Source organism: Hippoglossus hippoglossus, chromosome 21 (assembly GCF_009819705.1).
Source record: "Hippoglossus hippoglossus isolate fHipHip1 chromosome 21, fHipHip1.pri, whole genome shotgun sequence".
In the NCBI taxonomy this organism is placed as follows: Eukaryota; Metazoa; Chordata; class Actinopteri; order Pleuronectiformes; family Pleuronectidae; genus Hippoglossus; species Hippoglossus hippoglossus.
Genome location: NC_047171.1, coordinates 18,980,053 through 19,003,209, shown reverse-complemented (window position 1 = coordinate 19,003,209; position 23,157 = coordinate 18,980,053). Strand labels below are relative to the sequence as shown.

The following is a 23,157-nucleotide window of genomic DNA, read 5'->3' as shown; positions in this document are numbered from 1 at the left end:
TCTCTTTCTTAAACCGTCCCTTTTTGCACATTCACATACACATACACATAAACCCACACTTGCATGCAAAAACACACACACACACTTATTAAATGAGAAATGAAAGATGGCCTTTCCATCCCCACAGGATAAAACAGTAACCTTTCATCTGGACCACAACCCTGTCTGTTTCTATTGGCGACCGGAGTCTACATGTCCTGGTGTATCAGCTCAGTCAGGAGTGATCTCCCAAAACAACTCAAACAATCACTTATTACTGGTTTGACTGACCTTCACAAAGTGACTGAGCTGGCTCTAAATTGATTGAATTTGCTCTGTAAGTGGATGACTTAACCAACTTAACCAACAAGCCCGTGTATGAATTAAAAATTCCTGCAGTTTACCCCACCTCTGCAAACCACTCGTCTTCACTCAGACAATGTGGCTGCATTTTTCAAGGACAGCGACTTCTATCCCTTTGCATAGACGGAAGTCTCCACAGGCCAAATTGAACACATTGTAATTACAGCATGTCCTTGATATTGCACTCTTTCAAACAGGGCTCGCTGCTGACACTGTTACATGGTTGCGTCTCCTTCAAATAGAAAATGTCCTTCACAGAGATAAGACATATTTTGTTTTTTCCTGATGTAATGAGCTCGCACAAGGTAGCTGTTAAAATGCTACTGTATTTAGGGTTAATAATAATTGTATCCATGACGATGATGAGGAGGAGAAGGTGGGGGGGTCCTTTTTTATTCAATTTCTTGAGTCAGATGAGAAATCAATACCATTCTCTTGTCTGTAGAAACAGCAGGTGATTAGCTTAGCATACAGACTGGAAGTAGGGTGAAAGAGCTAGCTTAGCTCTTTTTGGCCCGTGCAGTAGCTGAGCCATACGCAAAGACCTCAAGTTCAAATATGACGACACTCTCAAGAGGCAGGTTTCCTTTTCAGTCAGCTATGTATTGTTCCGGAGGAAAATAGAGGAGCGACTGCATTTGAAGACTGACTGTGTCACAGAGGCGCGATCACCCGGCCTCATTTTCCAAGACTCCTCCAACTGTGGCCGACAAATGGGTCCTGGCAGCGGCAAGCAAAAACATCTGATCCTTTAACTTCAACTCAACTGAACAGCTACCAGTAGACATGTTGAAAAACCAAGGGGCATCAAAACCTTCTCATCATGTCCAACTGTAGCTCTGTGGCTAAGCGACAGTGGTATAAGGCCGGAACAAGTTGGTGACACAGATCACAGAAATCCTCCATGAAATCCTCCAAAAATGCACAAGAAGAATATTTGTTCAACTCAAAAATTTGGTAGCTGTGTATATGGTGTAATAGTTGGATTTTAAAGTAGTCAAAATGATTGCTTTTTATGAAAAGGATTATGTTACTTATTACAAATAATTCAAAAATGCCCGTTTGTATTCAGTAACTGACATTTCAACATAGTACAACCCAACCCACGAACTGTAATAAACTGACATACACACTAAACTGCCACAACATTAAAAATGTACTGGTTTTTATTGTTATGGCTAATTTTCGTATTTTATTTTCAGTATATGATATTGTATTCATGTTCCCCCTCCTTCCAGTATTTATGCTAAGCTATGCCAATTGTCTCCTGATTTAGCTTCATACTTGTCGCATACTCACGTGTTGAGGTATTTCTTCAACTTTAACTCTGAAATGGTCAAATTCAAAACAAGGATTTTCAAAGACTAAAACTGGCACTTTCACTTATTTCAAGTGTGTGTGTGTGTGTGTGTGTGTGTGTGTGTGTGTGTGTGTGTGTGTGTGTGTGTGTGCAGGATAGATGAATTGCATTAATACGCCACTTGAAGACTGCTTGATTTAGCAGCTCTGGCAAGTGATGTTACCACTGTGGAGGCTGCTCGAGAGTCTGGAGAGCCAAAGAAAGCCTTCTCTGAAAGTCATCGTTTCATCTTTATTTTTGGCACAATGGCCAAATGTGCTAATTATCTATCTTCACCATCAGAGGAGGTTGAGCAAAGACCAGGAGATTAATGATGGCTTAGATATCATCGTTCACTCTCGAAAGATGCTAAGAATATGACGGAGGCATTCTAGGGAAACTGGCGATCAGCTCGCTCAGTGTCCAACGTATCACGGTGAATACATATTAAACATGGTGGGGAGCGTACACAGAGAATTAGTCCAGTGACGGAGAGTCCATCATCTAATTGCAATGAGGAAACTATCTCATCAACTCTATTACTTTACTGAATGGCTCTATTCATAACCTTAGTCTCCAAATCCTCAGGCCTTCATAGTCTCATGTGTGTGCAGAGACTTATACAGTATATGCAGGTTAATTAGAGTGATTTATATCATCATAGCTTTGACAGAAGGTTTATTTGCAAGGGAAATGAGATAAATGTAGCTTGTATTAAACGTCTGCCTGTTCACCACAGGGGGTCCACTAATTGGCTGAGACATGCAGCAATTTCCAACTCATGTATTCCTGGCACACACAGAGTATAGGCCACACTTATTGTTGTATGCAGGTGCCTCAGGAGCTCAAGAGTCTGTTTCCGTGATTGTGAGCCACTTACTGTCCCCATGGTGCTGCTACGCTACACTGCCACAATGATAATAATTATTATTATTACGATTTATTAGTGGTAGTTTTCATATTAGCAGTGAAATGCTGATGATTATTATCATATACTTACCATGCTTCATATGAAACTTTTGCTGTTCTCTTTTATCATGCGCTCTCTCACTCTCATTCTTTCTCTCCTCTCTTCCTCTCTGATTCAATTAATTCAATTCACTTCAATTAAATTTGCTTTATTAGTATTAGCATTAAAATATGAAATACAATTCATTAATTATAAGAAAAAAATACACTAATGTCCACCAATAACCAACCTCTGTTCTGTTTCCTCCTGTTTTTTTTTTTGTTTAGATTATTTTTTGCACTTTGCTATTGTCACCAAGTACTTGATCATGGGGGAAATGTGGTGAAGGAAGTACTTAAACATTTTACCTCAGTAATTAAATACTTGAACTCTTGAAAACTTGAACTCAAAAAGTATGACTACAACATTAATCTTTCTATTTAAGTAAAAAAGTAAGTTGTTGCTTTTAAAATATAATCAAAGTATAAAAAGTAAAAGTTCTTGCTGAGAGTATCGCATTCCCAACAATGGACAAATCATATTAATTAATGGCTGAGTCTCGGCGGTGGCCTCCTCCTCCAAAATCGTTTTAGGTATTTCTTCTTTACCATGTGATGCTGCTGCTGCTGCAGGAGACGGGGTCTTATGTTACCTGCCCACCCTGATTGTATCAGTGGAATAATTCCATTTTCGTTATTGATTACTTTTAAAAATAGAGAACAATGTGAACATGTATGCTTTGTAAAAATGTAGTAGTGTAGAAAGTATATATATTTGTTGATATATGTAGTGGAGTAAATGTGAAAAGTATAGCTGAAAACACGTGCATGACATGGTAGGTGCCCTGAGATGACTCTGCCACTTACCTGATGAGACCATCGCGGTACAATGTACAGCCTCATTACACCTCGTTGACTGACACTTGATCACGGCTTCAACAGCTCCCACTGTTGCTGTTTTGTACAGTTGCTGCACTCTGACTCAAAGCAACGCTCTGTCTCCAAGGTGACAACACATTTACATTGTAGCCATGGACACCACATCTCTCACCTTGTGCATGCCGTTCGGTGACTTGCAAATCAAAGAGGAGTCACTCATTATGATGTCAAGGCGAGCTCGACTACGTCTTTCACAAACCCAGCAGAAATGCAAATACAGCAACTCTCGTACATGCGGAGATAATGTCATAACGGAGGTGGACTGACAGAATAATCAATGTGTATCCATAGCTTGGCTTCTGCACAAAAGTGCAATTTCTCATTTTATCAGTGGGAATGATGGGTGCCTTGTAGAGTTGCACACCACTGCTCTGGTGTCCCAAGGAGGCCACTGGGTGCATGGCATGAGGTGAATGATAAGCATGTCCCTTGGCCTGATGATATGATATTCCCAGCCAGGTCATTGGAGTCACTGCCTGTCCTATTGCAGCTCTGGCTTTGTATTATTGAGCCCGGGCCCTCCAGCTGTTTAGAGTGCTATATTTCAAATAATAGAGTCGTGGGATATGGGAGGGGAGCAACAGAGAGTGTGCCTGTATTAGAGGTTGTGTGTGTGTGTGTGTGTGTTTGTCATGATATGTGTGTGTAATAGATTTTGACTCAAATGTCAAAGGTAAGTGAGTCGTAGGTGAGAATGAGTGAACTTGCCAGCTGTCAGTCTTACAAGCTGAAGCCGTCAGAATACAGCACTGCCATTAACCTACAGAGACAAGCGTGCGTGCGTGCGTATGTGTGTGTGTGTGTGTGTGTGTGTGTGTGTGTGTGTGTGTGTGTGTGTGTGTGTGTGCGTGCATCCCCATGTCTCTGCCACCTATACTGCTCCACAGATACTGCACCATTCCTTTTTATAACAGTCTGCATAATACTAAGGTTCATAAACATGGATATTGTCTTAAAGTCTATATTCAAGTTGAAAAAATACACCTCTGCCTGTCTTGATGATTTAGTTCAAAGAAACAATTTTCCCCTTTCTAAAATGAATTTCGTGAAGTAGAAGTTTTACCAATGAATATTTGAAAAATGCAACGTCTGCAGAAATGTCAAAGCTTTTTATTTTGCTTCTTGTTCCGATACAAGCAGCAGTGCTGCATCACCTCTCGGCTGATGCTGGTTGTCAGCTGTGATTCTGAAAAAGCAGGGGCTCGGAAAGGTTTTCATCAACGTCAAATATACACATACGGATAAATATCAGGTGTTGCAAGGTTTCCTGGTTGATTGTTGGCAGGCCAACCACAGTAAAGCCTATAGATTATCCACCTCTTTGTTTGCCCACCTGCGGTGTATGTGCAGTCACCATACAGTATACAATGTTAATGTCATTATGGGTCATAACCACATCCTCCAACCTCGACTGCATCCATGCTGCATGCTCAAGACTCATTATTGCAGTGTCAGGATTTCTGCCTCAGCAATGACTAATACAGAAATACACATTGCTTTCATATATTTCCGACGTTTACTGACTTAGTCGGTTTTATCCAACAGATTCGATTGGCACTCTCCATCCAAGGGTTCTGATGCTGACTTAGAAGCCGCCGGACTCAAATCAACGAACCTCAAGGACGGAGCTGAATGGCCAACAGCTGTGCTAGTCTGCACATAATCTGTCTGTGTCCTCCAAGGTCACGCTGAGAGCAAGATGTTAAATGCAGAGATACCAATGACCACACATGACGGATGGGGGAAATGTGAACATGTTATATTCAATGTGAAGAGTTTTGCTTCATTTTTTCTGTGGCACATGTATATTTTCTGATTGTTTTCATAGATGATTGGAGGTAAAATCAGTGCCGCCTCTTATCAGTCAAGTCAAATTGATTAAATCTCACCTTTGTTTATTTTTGTTGAGCTCACAACTGTACAGGCAGATGTCAGGGGCTGCAGGTTGAGTTATTTTTACAGCTGAGCGCGAAGTGAGATGAACGCTGTGCGTGGGTTGACACGCTTTCTGCTCTTACTGTTCTTTCATCGAGGGACATTTCTCCCGGCACCCTACCTGTCAGCAGCCGAGGTTGTTACAGCTGTAACATCTCCAATCTGACCCACTTCTGTAGGCTGTCAGATGGGTCGTGATCGTGGTGGCGGCTGATCCTGGGCTATGATTACAACAAGACTGCTTGATATACCACCCGCCTACACACATACTCCACCATTACTGACATAACGCCTCAATTCATATGTCATCGCTGCTCCCTTCATCTCTATAAGACGTTTTCTTATGTATAAATACTTTAAACATTGACACACTTGTCCATTGTGTTACAAATTGTTTCTTTTAATCAATGTTTTAAAAATACTGTTATTTAGTTTATACCTTCAGTTACATACAGCATCTATTGCACTTCTGTCCGTCCTGGGAGAGGGATCCCTCACATGTAGCTCTCTCTGTGAGGTTTCTACATTTTTTCCCCTGTTAATCTGTCTTTTTTGGTAGTTTTTCCTCACTCTTGTTGAGGGTTAAGAACAGAGGACCTTAAACCCTATGAGACAAATTGTGATTTGTGAATATGGGCTGTACAAATAAAATTGGGTTGATTGATTTGGGATGTGTGAGCTGTGACTCCACACGGCAAAAAACATCAAGAATACAATAATACACTATTTCTAATATCAATATTGACTCTCTCTCAATTTTTGCACTATTCCAGTTTGCACTACTCTCATCCTATCCACCATGTGCCTTATGACGGCATACTGTGTATATACTATGTCATACTGTGTACTATGTCTCGATTACTTGTTATGTTGCATAATTATATGTTCTGTGTTTGTGTACTGATATGTTCTGTCTACTTATATGTTTACACCGGGGATCAGAGAGAAACCGCATTTCAATCCCTTCTATGTGCTGCACATATGGCAGAATTGACAATAAAGTCGACTTTGACTTGATAATACAAAAAAGAAAAAAATATATATGTTTGCTTTATGTTAGGCATGGTGATAGGTAATATTTATGGTCCCCTGCTTATTTTTGTCATATTGTGAAATAGTACTGTTCATTATTCACGAAGCATCCCTAGACAAACTATTTTTATTTTTTGTATTTCAAATGATCAGTCAGTGAGTTTTCTGGATTATCTTCTGCTTCTGCCGAATAGCGGCATCTGGTGGACTAAAATCGAACAGCACACAGGGTACATGAACCAGAATACATTATAAATAATAATATAGATAAGAATACAAACATCATATATGTATAATAAATATTATAATATTAATACAGGACATCAGCGGTGTTTGCTTCTCTCCATTTCATCATTTACCAAAAACAAACCGCCGCAGCACTAGGAACCTTCCTTGTGCTGAGCTCAACACGGACCTGATTAAGGTGACACCAGTAATGCTGCTCACCTCTGTAGCGGCTCACTCATCTCGCGTTTTCACCGGTCAACTCTTCACTGTAGTTTCCTGAGCCGCCTCACAGCTGAGTGACAGTGGCCGTATCTACGTGTCTCTGTGTTGTTGGAGGAAAACTTTGCAAAATGCAGCCGAGGCCCTGAGAATGAGAGAAGGGTGAGTTTGGGGCTCTGGTGGCTAGTTGTGTTAGCGGCAGCCGTCAGGAAGCCGATGCTAGCTTCCTCGTTAGCATGGCTGCTACCGAGCCAAACAGCTGGATCGGGTTTAAGAAGCTTCGCTGTGGCTTCGCGGTCGTGTCACATTCGCTGTTTTCTCAGAGTCCCGACAAATGGATGATTCTGAGCGATTACTGACATTAGCCGTTAGCTAATGTTAGCCGGCTAGCGTCCCAGCTCCTCTGGTCTCAGGTAGTGATTGCCGCCAGCTGGGTGGGGTCATGACAGGTTTTCAGATTTTGTAATAGTGCTGATCTAATATTGATTCAGTTGCCGGCGACACCAACGCGCTCCCCCTCTCGGCGCTGTGACGTTGTAGCACCGCTGCTGTGCGTGCCAGCCACATCTGTTCTTACATCTGCCCACGCCTGGTTCACTAAAGGTGGGGTTTACATTTCCTCTCAACACTGTAAGCTCACTCTGGCTCCAACTGGATGCACCAGTGTGATCCAGTTCACCAGGTGAAGGCCCAGCAGGGCACACCTGTCCGGGACCAGCAGTGGTTTCTATCTGTGTGTGTGACCAGTGCTGGTTGGAGCTGCCCGTCACCGAAACTGTGCCAGTCACGTAGTCACAACGCATTTGTATTGGTGCACGAACACCGGATATTGTAGCAAAGTGCAGTAGCTGCATTGACTGAACGACAGAATCAGTCCACATGGGTTCAATGTCCCATGTTGTTTTAATGGCTCGTGTGTTTATGCTTTATCTGCACCTTTGTGTAATTATTTGATTGTCTTTTTGCTGTTCTTATATATATATCTATTTATGTCTGCAGTATTAAACAGGCATTCCATAAACCTGACAACATCCTTTGAGTAGATAAGCATTAAAAGGGTTGCTATTGTGATAATCAATTGTTCATTACTTACAATGTCATATCTTTTAAGTGTACAGAATCTCGCATCTAATATTTGTGTTCTTCCTGCATTTCATGTAATTTTATGCTGATTACATAAGAAATTTAGTAGGCAATATTTTATATTAAGTAAACAAAGAATAAAGGCGCTAATCCTTAATAACTTTATTTTCATTGTTATGCAGTGATGCTGAGATTCATGTAATTTTTTATAGTCATATTTCTCTTTGTCAAAACATTTCTTTCTAGATTCCCTAATTCATTCCCCTGTACTCACTTGTTTGTCTCTGTGTTTGCAGTGTGTTTGTTGTGTGACTCAGCTCGTGTCTAGCCATGGAGAAGCCCTGGAGGCTGTGGGGGGCAATGGAGCGTTGTACCCTCGCCCTGGTCTCCTGGTCCTGGGGTGCCTGTCGAGTCTCCCTGTTGGCCCTCATCCTCACCTTCCACCTGTATGGAGGATTTTTTCTCCTCGCTCTCATCCTGGCCTCAGTCGCAGGCATCCTCTACAAATTCCAGGATGTGCTCCTCTACTTCCCTGACCAGCCCTCCTCCTCTCGCCTCTATGTTCCCATGCCCACCGGAATCCCACATGAGAATGTCTACATCCGCACCAAGGACGGTGTGAAGCTCAACCTCATCCTGCTTCGTTACACTGGAGGGGACACGCCCCCTGGAGTCACCCCTGGCAATCAAAGCAGCCCAACATCCTCTGCTCCACCTACCATCCTTTATTTCCATGGCAATGCTGGCAATATTGGTCACAGGGTGCCAAATGCCCTGCTGATGCTGGTCAATCTGAAAGCCAATGTAGTGCTGGTGGACTATCGTGGCTATGGAAAGAGTGAGGGTGAGCCCAGCGAGGATGGGCTGTACCTGGATGCAGAGGCCACACTGGACTATGTCATGACCCGTCCTGATCTGGACAAGACAAAGGTGGTACTCTTTGGCCGCTCACTAGGAGGCGCTGTGGCCGTGCGCTTGGCATCAGCCAACCCTCACCGGGTAGCAGCCATTATTGTTGAAAACACCTTCCTCAGCATTCCCCACATGGCAGCGACGCTCTTCTCCTTCATACCTATGCGCTTGCTGCCCCTGTGGTGCTATAGGAATCAGTTCCTGTCCTATCGACAGGTGGCGCTGTGCCGCATGCCCTCGCTGTTTGTGTCTGGCCTGTCAGACCAGCTCATCCCACCAGTTATGATGAAACAACTGTATGAGCTGTCTCCTGCACGGACTAAACGCCTGGCCATCTTTCCAGAGGGAACGCACAACGACACGTGGCAGTGTCAGGGCTACTTCGCTGGTCTGGAGCAATTCATGAAAGACCTGCTGAAGAGCCACGCCCACGAGGAGAGTAATCAGACCTCAGCGAGCGTCACCATCATCTGAAAAACCATCTGTCTGAGAGGGACTGTCGACTTCTACTTAGGGGCTGGATGAAGTCACAAAACTTGATTTGAGGGACTTAATTGATTTTTGGAAAGAATGTACATTTTCTATGCTTTTTCTGGGTTTTTATTTAATCTTCATCTTTCTGTGAATTTAACTTTTGTCAAAATGTCTATTTTGACTATTTCAAGGAATTTTGAGCGGGTAACAAACCCTCAAGGGATCTTTTGTGTTGCAGCTATGAATGCATGTTTTTATGACATTTCATGAATGACTCCAGAACATACATACCCACACTGCAAGACATGTCACAACCACAGAAGAATCAGCTGTAATGGGTCGGCAGAAATGTATTAAAATTAAACAGTTGCACACAATTTAATGACCATACAAGGACCATGTTTCAGAGAAAGTTGATTACTACTAGAAATGAACACTTCTTCTAGTATACAATATCAGACACTGATAACATGTAGGCCTATACTGTATATATACAGTACACTCTCATATATATATATATATATTAAATCTGTTAATATTTTGCACTTTTTTGACCTTTTTGTTAAGATTTTTGTGTTTAAGTGTTCGCAAACAACAGCAATACTTGGAGGAGCATAAGGATCTTTGTTTTTTTTCTCTACCCTTTGGACTAGGAGTACTTGCAGCAGCTTGGCATGTCATGACAGTGTAGTGATTCATATTTATATATTTGATTGGAAATATTGTCAGATACAGTAGCTTAAAAAGAGCTTGTGATATTGAGTAAATATTCAGTCAGGAAAAGCATTGACTGACAGAAAGATTAGGTGACATGCTTCATACTTCCGCCTTTAAAAATACGTTCTTCGAATCTTGTTTCCTGTCAAACTGCTTCTGTTTCAGTGTGTTTGGAAGAAGATACAAGAGATTCTCCTTGTTACTGTGTCCTGTTAAAACAATGAGTTTACCATCAAATGGCCTCCAGTTGCTTTGGAGAAACTTTGGATCTTGTAATGTGGAGCACTTGCTCCATGTGTGGTTTGTTATTAAAGAATGGGTTCAGATTTCTTTAAGTCTAATACAATCTAATAATGTCTTTATGTACACCAAATGAGTTGAAGGTTGAAACTGATACTGACTCTCCTAATGCCTCATTTAATGCAAAACATTATTCTAAGGTTCAGCAGAAGCCGACTAACACAGAGTCGGTCTTTTTTAGGGTAAAGTCTAATTAGTAGAAAATCCCATCAGTGTTTCCATCAGCTGGTTAAGTGTGATAATCTCCTTATCCAGGTCCAAACCTTCAGGTCGCAAGCAAACAACAAAGGCAGAACCTCTGACTTTATTCAGAATCGTCACTTTTTTAATGAGGCATCAATAAGAGTTCAAATTGACCAAATTCTTTTAAGGTTTTTAATAAACTCATTTAATCAACTTCATTTCACACAGTAATTGCTTCTATGTGGCTCAGCTAAGTCTAGCTAGATAACATTAGCATACAGGGGGAAAAGACAAACCTAGTTTTTTTTTTCACCTATATTTTATCTGTTCCACCATCGGACATCCATAATTAAAGCAAGGAACGCAGAAAATACCAGAGCTTGGTCCCGGAAACATATCACACGTCACACCTTAACAACCGATTTCCTCCAGTGCAGATCGACACATTGTCATGAGTTGGACATGGGCAGGTAACCGGGCTTGATCATGTACAACTCGCCGATGTACACATGCACAACTTGTGAAAATACCATGACTTGGATAACTGACAATCTGCACAGACGCATCAACACAGAAACACGCAAATTCCCTCAGAGAAACATTTGAAAAAACATACCTTTATCTGTCTAACACCGATTTATGAGGCCTCATGTTAAGCTTATGCTGAACTTTAGAATATTGAGAAAAAGGGCTGTTAATATTGTCCCCCTGTACATTTTTTAGCACTAGCAAGTGATTTCCAAACGGCCGTTAGAGACAGTAAGGATGAGCACAGTGACCGGTTGCCCGTTTGTTAGAACTAAAAATAACGTAAGCTTGTTTCAATCAGATGTTGTAATAATTTGTTAGCGATTATCATCTTTCCCCATTCTCAGTGTGGCGAAATGGCTCTACTCACTTGGAGGGCTTCTAATGAGTTGATCAACTTTTCTCGCATGTCTTCCAGGGGACGGAGCCGAGCTGGATGATTTAAAACACTGTTATCTGCTCGCTGCACTGCAGTGGTATCAAAGCCATTTGAAAACACTCGACTGATCTCTCCAGCCATATTTGATGCTGTTACAGTATCAAGCGTAAACAGTACGCTGAACAAAGTCTCACATCACCCAAAGGCCAGATTATGTCAGAGTGATACCAACTGAAATGGACTGGAGGCTTCTATGAATGTAAATTGTGGTCTTAAATAACATAGTGTGCTTTATAACAAATTATTTATTGAACGTGTTTCCTCCCTCTCGCGTGACATTTGACCAGACATTTTTTGTATTATATTGCAAATCCATATGCTGACTTGACTGCATTCAGTTCAAAGAATTGTATCCCATCACATGTTGGGGGAAAGCACATTGTGCAACCGTGTGAATTAACACTCCTTTCGTTTCACAATTTTTGCTTTACACACTTCTGCTGTTGCTTGGCATCTGTGGTATTTCTTCATGCAAGAAAATAAGCGGGGACTTCTCATGATTCATTTGATTTTATTGTTTCAGTGGCTGCTCTAAAGCAAATGGAATATAAGAGTTCTTGTTCTAGCCACATGAAAAGAAATGGACGAAACCTGAATGTCACTTTTTTCTTTTAAGCAAATAATTTGCCAGCTACTGCAGGAATGCACTATGGGACGTATTGTTTTGAATGTTCACGTGGATTGAATGCTGTTGAAAGTGTTGGTTTCATTTTGAAAGCTGGAATGTGATAATGTAGAGTCGTGAAGCTGAACAGTGCTGTCATACCTTGTGTACATTTGCGATGACTTGCAGTAACTGTACACTGAAGAAAACAATGACATCTGAATGATTCATCTTTCTCCATTTTGAGTTTGTGTTTCTTTTCTATCTCCAAACCAATGTCGACAACTTCTTTTGTAAGCACACATTTTCACTTTCTATTTTCTGTACTGTAACATGCAATAAATTGATACATTGAAAGATCTTGTTTTGTGTGAATTTTGTTCCAGCTCCAAATTGATTCATGTCTTTTTTATTTTGTGGGAGTAGCAGGTCGTTTGTTTTTCTGTTATGTTGCCATCCAGAGTTGAAGTTATTTTTTTGTACTTCCTCCTTTCACTATGTCCTTTATGTTTCTAATTCCTATCAAATGCCTCTTTCTTCTTTTTCAGTCTCAAATCAGTCCCCCTCTTTGTCTGCAAGTCTGTCGCTCATCTCATCTGCTGTGACCGTCCTTCCTCTGCCCACTCGATCGCACACCTCACTCGTCTTAATGTGCAGAAGCTGAGCTGTGTTTTATCATTTTGAAGCAGCCGGATGGAGAGGCAGACGGGAGCGACGTGTGAGGGCTGCTGGTCAGGCAGGAAGCTGAGTGTGGTTAGCTGAGCGGAACAGCAGAGGGGAAGCTGTTTTTTTCTTTTTTAAATATAAACTGAATATGTTCTGCGTAGTCCCCCTGACGAAAGTGGAATCGGCTACAGGACGACAAAATCGAGAGTTTAGTGAGTCAGTCGAGCGGAATCGAGGCAGACACCAACATCCACCATTCCACCAATTCTGTGAGAGGAGAGGCCATCTAGGTTCAGGCGTGAGATCAGCCATGCTGCCAGTGTGAGCTCTCCAGGGATTGTACGGGCCGCTGTGATGGCAGTTCTGACAGGTGTGAAGGCTGGGACTGGACACGAGGCAGGTGAAGGGAGGCTGTCCTGGCCCATTTTCCTCCTGACGCTCGCTGCTGTCACCTCGTCCTCTCTTTCAGCTTTGTCCCTGTACCAGATGATGGCTCTCAGGGCCGAGGTGGAGGGACTCAGGGCGGAGGTTGGTCGCAGGAGAGAGGAGGGTCAAGAGGTCAATCCTGGAGGCCAGGTGAGAGGCGACATAACAGCACACACACAGCAGGGTTGTGAAGACGTGCACGACGTTGTGTTGCGACTGTGTTTGTAAGGACTATGTTGTGTCTGCGCAGAGTGAGAACATCAGCAGCAGCCAAGAGACGATACACCAGCGACCTGCTTTCACCCTCATCAGGAGGAGGAGGATGGTGGACGGAGCAGAGACATTAGGTTAGGCAGAGGAGTTTGCACCGGAGTCTGACAGTCTGCTGTTAAAGAGAGGGATTTGAATGTTTTTGGAATCCTTGTAAAAGACATACAGTATATGACCAACCTCATTTCTTGTGTTTAAGGTATTCAATCATTAATATCAGGATATTTCCCACTTCAATGTCGCATCGATGTTATTTATGCGGCTCAAAATCACACATTTGTCTCAGATGACTCTTACAGTTTTTACACTCTTTATGAACCCATGAAAAGAAAACCGAAACGTTCCCCAGAACAACCGACTAACAGCCAAGTGTGAATGACTCATCAGCTCTGGTGATAGACATGTTATCAGGAAGAACGTACTGTACTGTGACTGTTCTCACCATCTGGTTGTGCAATATAACGATTCTCAGGGGTGAGCACTGAAAGTAGAACTTTCACCCAAACATAAATACTGGAAGGAGCAGAAAGAAAATGAGACACACTCGTGGACAGACAATGTGAAGAAAACTGCGGACTGGTTTTAACGTGTCTTACATTTTTCTTGTCCCAGTTTCTCAGCCTTGTCTACAGCTGCTGGCAAACAACAGCAGGAAAACCTTCAGGAAAGGTAGAGTATGCCTGTCCTCACAACACACATTATCTCAAGGCACTTTACATAGTGAGGTCGACACCTTACAATATTATCGAGAAACAGTTCCCACAACGAGCAAACACTTGGCGACTGTGGAGAGGAAAAAAGCTTCCAGAACTGAACTCGGTGTGAGCGGCCATCTGCCTCGACCAGTTGGGGTGAGCGAGGAAAAATGGGGGAGAGAAGAAGGAGAGGGGGAGAGAGATCTGTCGGACTGGCTGTTTTAAAGAAAGTAGTAATAATGATTCTAGATGTAATTTTAGTAATAATCATTATTATCCCTATTACTATTATTAGTTGTAGTAGTAGTAGTAGTAGTGAATATAGATTGTTACTATCCAACCAGAGATACAAGTTCCACGATTTAATAAGGTGAGACAGAAAAAGTGCAATCTTCTTTGTTTTATAATGTTACATGTTTATAGAGTTGTCTTTTATGTTAACGTTTTGTGATTTGGATGTTATATCAAATGTATTTTTGTTTCCTCATGTCTAGATTCTTGTTGCCTGCGATGTTGTAAATGGAGCTGCTATACGACAACAAATTTCAGATTCGTTCTGACAATAAAGTACAATCGTCATCATCATTAGTAGTAGTAGTTTTGTTAATAATAAAAGTCAAGTAGTGTCAGATCTGGATTCCTGCAATTAACATTAAATACCTATAATTAGAGTCCAAATAAAATGTCAACACAAAAAATGATATATTCATGTGTGAATCAACCCCGATCTACAACTAGCTGATTGAATGCTGGATCAGATCTTTAGCTTTAGGTGCATTGACAGGTTTTCTCATGTATACTTTCATTTGTTTTGATCAGAATTTGACTTGGAGCCTCACACAGGTATCCCGTGGCAGGCTGGACTGAGGAGGGGCTCGGCCCTGGAGACAGACGGTGACAGCATCTTAGTCAGAGAGGAGGGCTTCTTCTTCGTGTACAGTCAGGTACAGACTCTTTGTCGTCGTTGCATAGTTTGTCCACATGGAGGCGCCGCTGCTCTGTCTGACATTCATAGGATTTGACATAGCAGGGGTACATCTCCACATTGTGAATAGTGTGTTTTCCATCTAAACATACAGTTGGTTAACAGACCTGAAAGAGGAAATGCAAGTGATTACTCCACTAATCACCGGACTGTTGACGCATGTTAAAACCCACAAGGGTGCCACATCCCATAGAGTTAACCCAGTAAATCTGGTTCCCACAGGTCTACTACATGGACAGCACCTTTGCAATGGGTCACGTGGTGATCCGGAGGAAGAGGAACGTGGTGGGAGATGAGCCTCAGTATGTGATCCTGTTCCGCTGCATCCAGACCATGAACCCTGTCTACCCTTACAACACCTGCTACACAGGGGGTGAGCCAGTGGTCACTCGTTTCACAGCTGGTGCAGGACAGCGTGTTTTTCCTCTTGAGTCAACCTCAAGCGTGTGTGTGTGTGTGTGTGTGTGTGTGTGTGTGTGTGTGTGTGTGTGTGTGTGTGTGTGTGTGTGTGTGTGTGTGTGTGTGTGTGTGTGTGTGTGTGTGTGTGTGTGTGTGCGCCTATGGCTGCATACTGAATGTGCATCAGAAATTGGGTGATATATGTCTGTGGAGGGGGAGGGAAAAATGCCATTTCTAGGTCTGATGGGTACATGTGCATCCCTCAGGTATTGTGAAGCTGGAGGTCGGTGACCACTTGGAGCTTCTGATCCCACGTTCCACAGCCACCGTGTCCCTGGACGGAGACGCCACCTTCCTGGGTGCTGTCAAACTGGCCTGAATTGTGTCATCTCACCTTGGACCCGGGGGACGCCGCTGTCATCGGAAAAGAGGTTTCATACTGGGAAGCTTGACTTTGGATGTTTGAGGGAAGAAGACATCTCTGCACTGATGTTTGTATGAAACATTGTATGATGTTTCATACAATTTACACGTGTGTACCGTATGCTGTAGCTCTATTGTGTTCTTTTCTACCGCACATCAGGAAAATATATTCTAAACATAAAAACTGCCAGAATCAGGTCATTTTTTCTTCAAATATTCACAAATACATGATATGACTTGAAGGTTGTGTGTCACTTGTGTGAAGTCATTCTTATACTGTTCATTGATAATAAACTTTCCATCACTGTACGACTGAAATAGTTTTTTCTTATATGCTTAGTTCTTTTAGCAGTTTCAATCTGAGTCTGGTTGCCACAGTTCTGTTTTTGTCTACTTGCACATGTCTAAATTATATGACATTAAAGTGAGAGTCTGAACCGATGACATCATCTGGAGTCTGGTTGGAAGTTGTTGTTCCAATGGTGACCACTAGACGGAAAAAAGGCAGCAAAGTGACAAATCAAACGAAGGCTGAGCAGGAACAGACAGAGTTAAGAAGAAGAAACATAACAGGACTGGGCAACACTTCAATTTAATGTTTAGATGATCTTTAGTAGAATCATTTTGTGATGATCATATGATATGGATATAACATCATATCATGTTTTATAAACATCTGTTGCGTAAATGAATGAATCAAAGCCATTTTTGATTATCGTGATTTGATTATTGATTATCATACATGGTTTTGCATAACATGTCAAGACAATATAATGTGTATGGATAATGGAAATCTATCAATACTGATGTCAACTATTACACCTACGGGTAATATACAATAAGCGCCTCATTTACGCTACAGAGGTTTTGTGTGGTGGTCGATCCTCTTTTCAGATTCTGCACAACAACAAATTCTGAAATAACTTGAATCAAATTGTTCCAGGTTTGTTGTTAAGAAGCTGTGTGACAAAGACTGACAAAGAAAAACATTTTGGTAAAGCAAATAGGAGTCTCGTGAAAAAATAACAAACAGATTGGATTAATATAAATACATAAAGTACAAATATCAGACTATAAAGTGTAAGGGATTCACATTGGGGGGAAAGATGCCTCCTAGTGGTTTGGGGTACAACGCCCCAAGAACATCTTATTTAAATTTTTTCGACAAAATAACGACATAATTGAAAATGCACCAGCTATTTGTTTTGTTTCACGACTCTGTCATGTTAACCTCTCAAAAAATACCATATTTTACTCAGTATTTTAATTTAACTCTCCTCATTTTTTATTTTAAATATTTTTTGTGCTGGGATCTCTCGCCACCTGCCACACTCTGTCCTGTCTGTTTGTCTCTCTCTCTCTCTCTCTCTCTCTCTCTCTCTCTCTCTCTGACGGGCCTTCTGTCTGCTGGGGCAAAGAGTGAGACAAAGCCCAGTGGGTGGTCACTTCTGCACCAGGCATATTGCCCTCGGAGTCATGGCTCCATTTGACAAGAAGGGAGACGAGGAGAAAAGAAGGGGGGGGGGATAAAGTCTGAAATAGAACTCTGGGAAAGAAAGATTTCAAATGGACTTTAATGGATAGAAGTAGCTCTTAGTGGAAGAGAGAGCGGAAGAGAAGAGAGAGGCTGTACGCAGCTATTACACATAAGGGGAGAAGGCCAGAGCCAGGGTGTTGCAGCCATAGAAGTCAGAGAAGCTCTTTGATGATCTGGTAAACAGAGCAGGCGGCTGTACAAACAGAAAATGAGAGAAAAAGGAGAAGGAGGAGGAGGAGGGCATTAGAGAAGAGGGAAGCGAAGCCCAGACCTCTCCTATAAATGCGTCAGGCATGATGCTCCCCCTCCCTCTGGGTCAGAAATGTCTTTGTGCGGTGCCATAGTGACGACTGGTGTGTTGGCGGAAGCTGATGTCATTTGTGGGCTCGCCGCTCAAAAGAGAAACCAGCGTCTGACCGGAGAATCGTGAAATGAGACCTGCTGTGTACACATGCTGACACTGTGTGTAGTTCACACACTCACACACATGTTGCCAGTGCACAGACCCATATTAAGCACATATAAAACACGCAAATTGTTTTTTTTTTCCAGCTTGTGACAAGAAATATAAAGTTGAAATAGTTGATGTCACAAACTTTTGTTGCAGTGTAACAGCTTTTTATAGCAAATGCAATTTCACTTTTATTGTTGTTGCTGTTTTTAATAGCTACATTATTTGAGGCAGATTCTCTAATGCAAAAACCAAAGTGTGTGCAGGATATAACCCAATGTCTGATTTAAAGTCCTGCTCATTGTTCATCCCATTGGAAAAGTAGTAAATCTTTCCACATTACACCATGTGTTGATTGTGTTGTGTGTGTGTTTTTGCTGTGAGGTGTACATTCATGGAATGATCAGTTCCCATCAGATCTGTGGTTTCCAGCCTTTTTCTTTTCCAGACAGTTGCCCCACAACCTCACACAACCCCATATTAACATCACCCATCATTCTCCCAATGAAGGGTTTTAAAGTAGATGTTGTTATACTCTTGTCTTCAGACATAGACTGTCTATTAACATGGACCATGTGTCTCCACTTCCTCCCACTATTACAAATGAGGTCAAAATGTCCCAGATATAAACGCTGCCATCTTGCACATATATAACAGAGTGTGCAGCGGATTTGAGACGTGGTAGCAAGGTCCCGTCTATACAAATGACAGGCTCAACCAATCAGTCAGCTGTCAATCATGAGGTTTCACTCCCATTTTTCAAATAACTACCTAAAATGACGGAAATAATTTACTTGACATGTACTTGGTCCATCAAACTATCCCTAAAGGGATAGTTCACCCAAAAATGTAAATTCGCTCTGATAGACTTTCATTGTAAGACGTTTTTTTTCAAACTGCAGGCACTGCAGTTCAATCTCTATGGCTGCCAGGAGGGCATGCACTAACATGCTTTCGTCATATGTATGATATTGCACTTGCACCTTGGTGGTTCAATCACGCCGTGTCTATCATCTCGCTACTCGAGAGGAGCAGTGTCGTGCATGAACAGCGTTCTTTGAACACATTCGTAGTTTTTGTGAATGATGAACTGAAAAAATCAGTTTACATTTTACGACATTCACTCCACCGAGCGTGAACATTGCTCACGTTCATTTTTTTTAAATCATCATCGTATCAGGCCATCATGTGAAATACCAGAAGCGGGCAAGCCTGAGCGGGTCTGAGGAGCGATAACATGAAGCAGCCGGGAAGTGACTTTGTTGAAGAACAGTCTCTCTCTGGTCAAAGCTTCTCAATGATCAGAGCAGAGCTGCAGTTGGTTTGTACCCAGCTGGAGTTTCTGTTTCCTCCTCCACTCTGACCTGCTCTCACTTTAACTAATAAACACTCATCAGTTATCAGGACCTGATCAGTACATGAAGTTTACTTAGTGTTTGTTTGATTTGTTCCAGAGTTCATGAGACTGCATTTAAACATCATGAAAAAGGCTTCCACTGGAGTTCTTGCTGATGTCGTCACGTGCTCCTTGCGTACGATCATGAACGCGACAAAAACATGGTGTAAATTACCTTGTTTCAAGTTTGAATGTCAAGGCTTACTGAAACTTGGATGACACTACAGGATCAGTATAAAGGCATTTGTTGTTTTTGCGTTGTTTCTTGTTTCTTGTTGTCTTGTTTTTTTTTTTATGTTGAAAGAAGTGGTCACCAGTTACTTCAATTGTACTGGATTTGGCTGCAATGCTCTTTCCCCCTGAAACTCCAAAAGTGTTTTGTGGACTTAAACACTTCACCCACCCCTCCATGGCATTGTGGTGAGTAGGTAATGATTGAGTTTTCCTTTTTGGGTGAACTATCCCTTTAACATAGGCGGTTGGGGGGTGGAATATACTGTAGCTAACCACCAGGTGGCAAATCAAGATGCTTCTCATGTCATGTCTTCCATCCTTATAAACAGTCTATGCTCTTTATACAATAAAAGTGTCAATATTTGTGGTTCGGCCAGGTTTATATTTGTTGTACACAAGAGGCAGAAGCTGCATATGTGTCAGCCTTTTATCCGTCAGTCTTTATAGTTAGTGTGAATACATACTTTGATTAAATCACGATTTTAAATTAGTTGAGCGACTCCACTGTCTTTCCACACAACCCACAGCAGCTGCCGAAGTTCCTCTGGTTGAGGAAACACCGCGCTCACTCCTTCACTCTCTCATTTTTCAGGCTGCATCACTTGTCCCCATCTGCCCTTTCATTTCCTCCCTCCTCCCTCGTCCCCTGTTTGTGAGCTTGAGGACAGGTCTGACTGATGACAGGGGCTAAAGGTGAACCCTGAATCCTGATTATAAAACCCAGCATGCTCTGTCTGCAGCAAACACACTCCGCCGCAGCATTTGTAGAACAGACATGCATTTGCACATGCACATTCATACACACGCATGCACCTACATGTACACTATACGACACTCACATCATCTCACTGGGCTGCAGTGTGCTCCACAGTCATTCCATGTACATACTCTAAAATTTAGGGATTACTTTGATCTGCTGCAGTCAGCCCAAAGTAATCAGGCTGATCCAGAGCCCTCCAGCCGAACTGGCAGCAGCACTGCCTGGATTTCTCATTTAAGTGAGGATTTGGTTTATCAACAAACTGGATTGTGCCATCCATTACTCTAAACTCTAAACACCATGTTTTCTGCGCTTGCCATGCTGTAGATTTTTTAATCGATTCAGCTTGAGGAGACACAAATTGGTTTTGATCCGAAAAACGTGACCAACCCGGCAGAGCGGGTGGTTTATTTGTTTTTAACCACGTTAACACACACGTTTTTGTATTCTTCCCTGACTTACATAGGATCTGTTGGAATATAAACTCATCCATAATTCATGTGGTTCTTCTGCGTCGGCATGGAATCAAACCAAGATTGAAATGGCGGTCGTGCAATCTGCATGTGCGCAAGAAAAGTAAAAGCATATTATAAGGCTGAGTCTGATAAATCTTGCTTTTTGCTGGTCTTTTTTCTCAAGGACATCAGCCTATTATATAGAGTAGAGGGAAACATCAAACACACATACACATACGCACACACACACACACATACCTTCTCTCTCCATCGCCAAACTCCCACTTTGTACTCTGCTTTATGTTTTTTTTTTGGCACCATCACAAAAGCAGCAATATTCATCTTGGCTTGTTCTTGTTCTACATTATTTACTTGTTTATGATGTACATTTGAATAAATTGCTGTTTTTGTTTTAAGGGGAATCAAGAGCCTACTGCAGCACCAGCTTTACTTAACCACAGCTTTGTTTTGAGCTTATTATTTTATTTCAAGTAGTTTTTACAATATTTCACTTAAAACCATAAATATGACCTTCATAGTGATGCTACAGAAAAAGTAAGGTCATCGCCATCAGCTTACATCCTCTGGGAACCATCAGTTCCTCTACAAAAATGCTTCACCAATCCGTCAAGTAGATGGAGAGAAAGTCAAGCTACAGAAAATATAGTCACAGTCTATGGTCACAGTCTCAACCTCTGTTCCTGCATTAAGGTATTAAATAACGGTCAGTGCTTTATGATGTCCCATTGAAGCTGATCTTTGACCATTTGGATATGAAATGCCATCACTTCATTATTTGATCCTATTGTCTGAAAATGGGTCATAATCAGAGCATCAATTCCTGAATTATGGCCATTTGTGAGGTCAGTGACCTTGACCTTCGACCACCAAATCAGCTCACAACTGAGCCCAAATGAACGGCTGTGCTTCACCCATTCAGTGTTGATCCATTTGTGAAATATTTCCAGAACGAATCCATCTGTCCCTGAGAAATGGCATCGAATGATGGTCAGGAAAAGTATGTTTGCAGAAAAAGATTACGTGAAGTTGACCCTGTGATGTTGAGTAAGATGTCATAAGTTGGTATGTGGCCAAGGATGTGTTTTGTGATGTCTAGTGACCTTGATCTTTAACCATTGACCACCAAACTCTAAGCAGGTACTCCTTGAGTCCAAGTGAATGTTAGTTCTAGGTGTAGTAAAATTCAGAAAATATGAGGTAGCAGTGACCTTGACTTGTGATATTGAAGCACCAAATTTTATTATCAAATCTTCGCGCCAAACCTCAAAACGATCCTGAGATCTCTCGCTCAAGATGCCAAAAAACATTTAACTACCAACATATAATTAGTCAAAGTGAATGTTTCCAACAAATCTGAAGAAAACCTCACAGGGCTCTTGGGGTATTGCATTCATGAGAGTGGGAAGGACGGACCCAACAAGCATAATGCCTCCAAACAAGGAAAAAGAAGACAAAGTTACACATATACAGTTTGAAGTTTAATGTCTAATATCACCCATCTCCTGCTGTCGTTGACAAAGTGGGGGGAAGGAAGGAGTAGAAGGAGATGAGAGGGAAGTGGAGAGGAAGCATGTCGTTGGGAGGAGCTGGTCTTCTTGCTCCGCACATCTGCCGCATGCTGCTTTGTTTGTCCTCCTGTTTTCACTCTGGTCTCACTTTTTAGTTCATTGTGTGAGTGTTTGATTCTCCTCCCCCTAACACAAACTCACAGCATGCGCACACACACACACACACACACACACACACACACACACACACACACACACACACACACACACACACACACACACACACACACACACACACACACAGAATCTGTTGCACTGGTGTTTTGTGTGTGTGTGTAGAGTCCTGCGTCAATCATTCCCACCAGCTGCTTACGGGCTCCTGATAACCAGCAGTAATTAGAGATTTAAACTCCTGTCTCACTCTCTTTCTATTTCTTCCCCTCTCTCTCTCTCTCTCTCTCTCTCTCTCTCTCTCTCTCTCTCTCTCTCTCTCTCTCTCTCTCTCTCTCTCTCTCTCTCTCTCACACACACACAGGCATACACAGGCATACTCACTGACAAACTCCTAAATCTCCCTCTCCTTTCTCTCTCACTGACTCCTGCTCTCTCTCCCTTTTAACAACTCCCTCTTCATTCAGCCAAATTGGCACACTCCCCCCCCCCTCTCTCTTTCTCTCACTCTCTCTCTGATGGGATGTCAGCGGTGGAT

The 23,157-nt window shown here is 42.1% G+C and overlaps 2 protein-coding genes and 1 long non-coding RNA gene across 3 annotated transcripts; 2 read left to right on the top strand and 1 right to left on the bottom strand.

Annotated features, from left to right (window-relative positions):
• Positions 1-1,489: 1,489 nt before the first annotated feature.
• LOC117755374 lies at positions 1,490-12,602 on the bottom strand. The gene is made up of 4 exons (XR_004612585.1): positions 11,097-12,602; positions 9,843-11,061; positions 5,570-5,576; positions 1,490-1,501 (listed from the first exon to the last, which is right to left on the bottom strand). It is a non-coding gene; the product is annotated as an uncharacterized LOC117755374 (long non-coding RNA).
• abhd13 (abhydrolase domain containing 13) lies at positions 6,953-10,499 on the top strand. Its single transcript, XM_034575130.1, has 2 exons — positions 6,953-7,144; positions 8,362-10,499. The coding sequence occupies exon 2, from the start codon at positions 8,396-8,398 to the stop codon at positions 9,449-9,451; it is 1,056 nt and encodes a 351-aa protein (XP_034431021.1). The 5' UTR covers positions 6,953-7,144; positions 8,362-8,395; the 3' UTR covers positions 9,452-10,499.
• Positions 12,603-12,886: 284 nt separating the features above from the next.
• Positions 12,887-16,404, top strand: tnfsf13b (TNF superfamily member 13b). Its single transcript, XM_034575131.1, has 6 exons — positions 12,887-13,464; positions 13,565-13,661; positions 14,197-14,253; positions 15,099-15,223; positions 15,487-15,637; positions 15,930-16,404. Exons 1-6 carry the CDS (start codon positions 13,243-13,245, stop codon positions 16,040-16,042), a joined length of 765 nt encoding a protein of 254 aa, XP_034431022.1. The 5' UTR covers positions 12,887-13,242; the 3' UTR covers positions 16,043-16,404.
• The last annotated feature ends 6,753 nt before the right edge of the window (positions 16,405-23,157 follow it).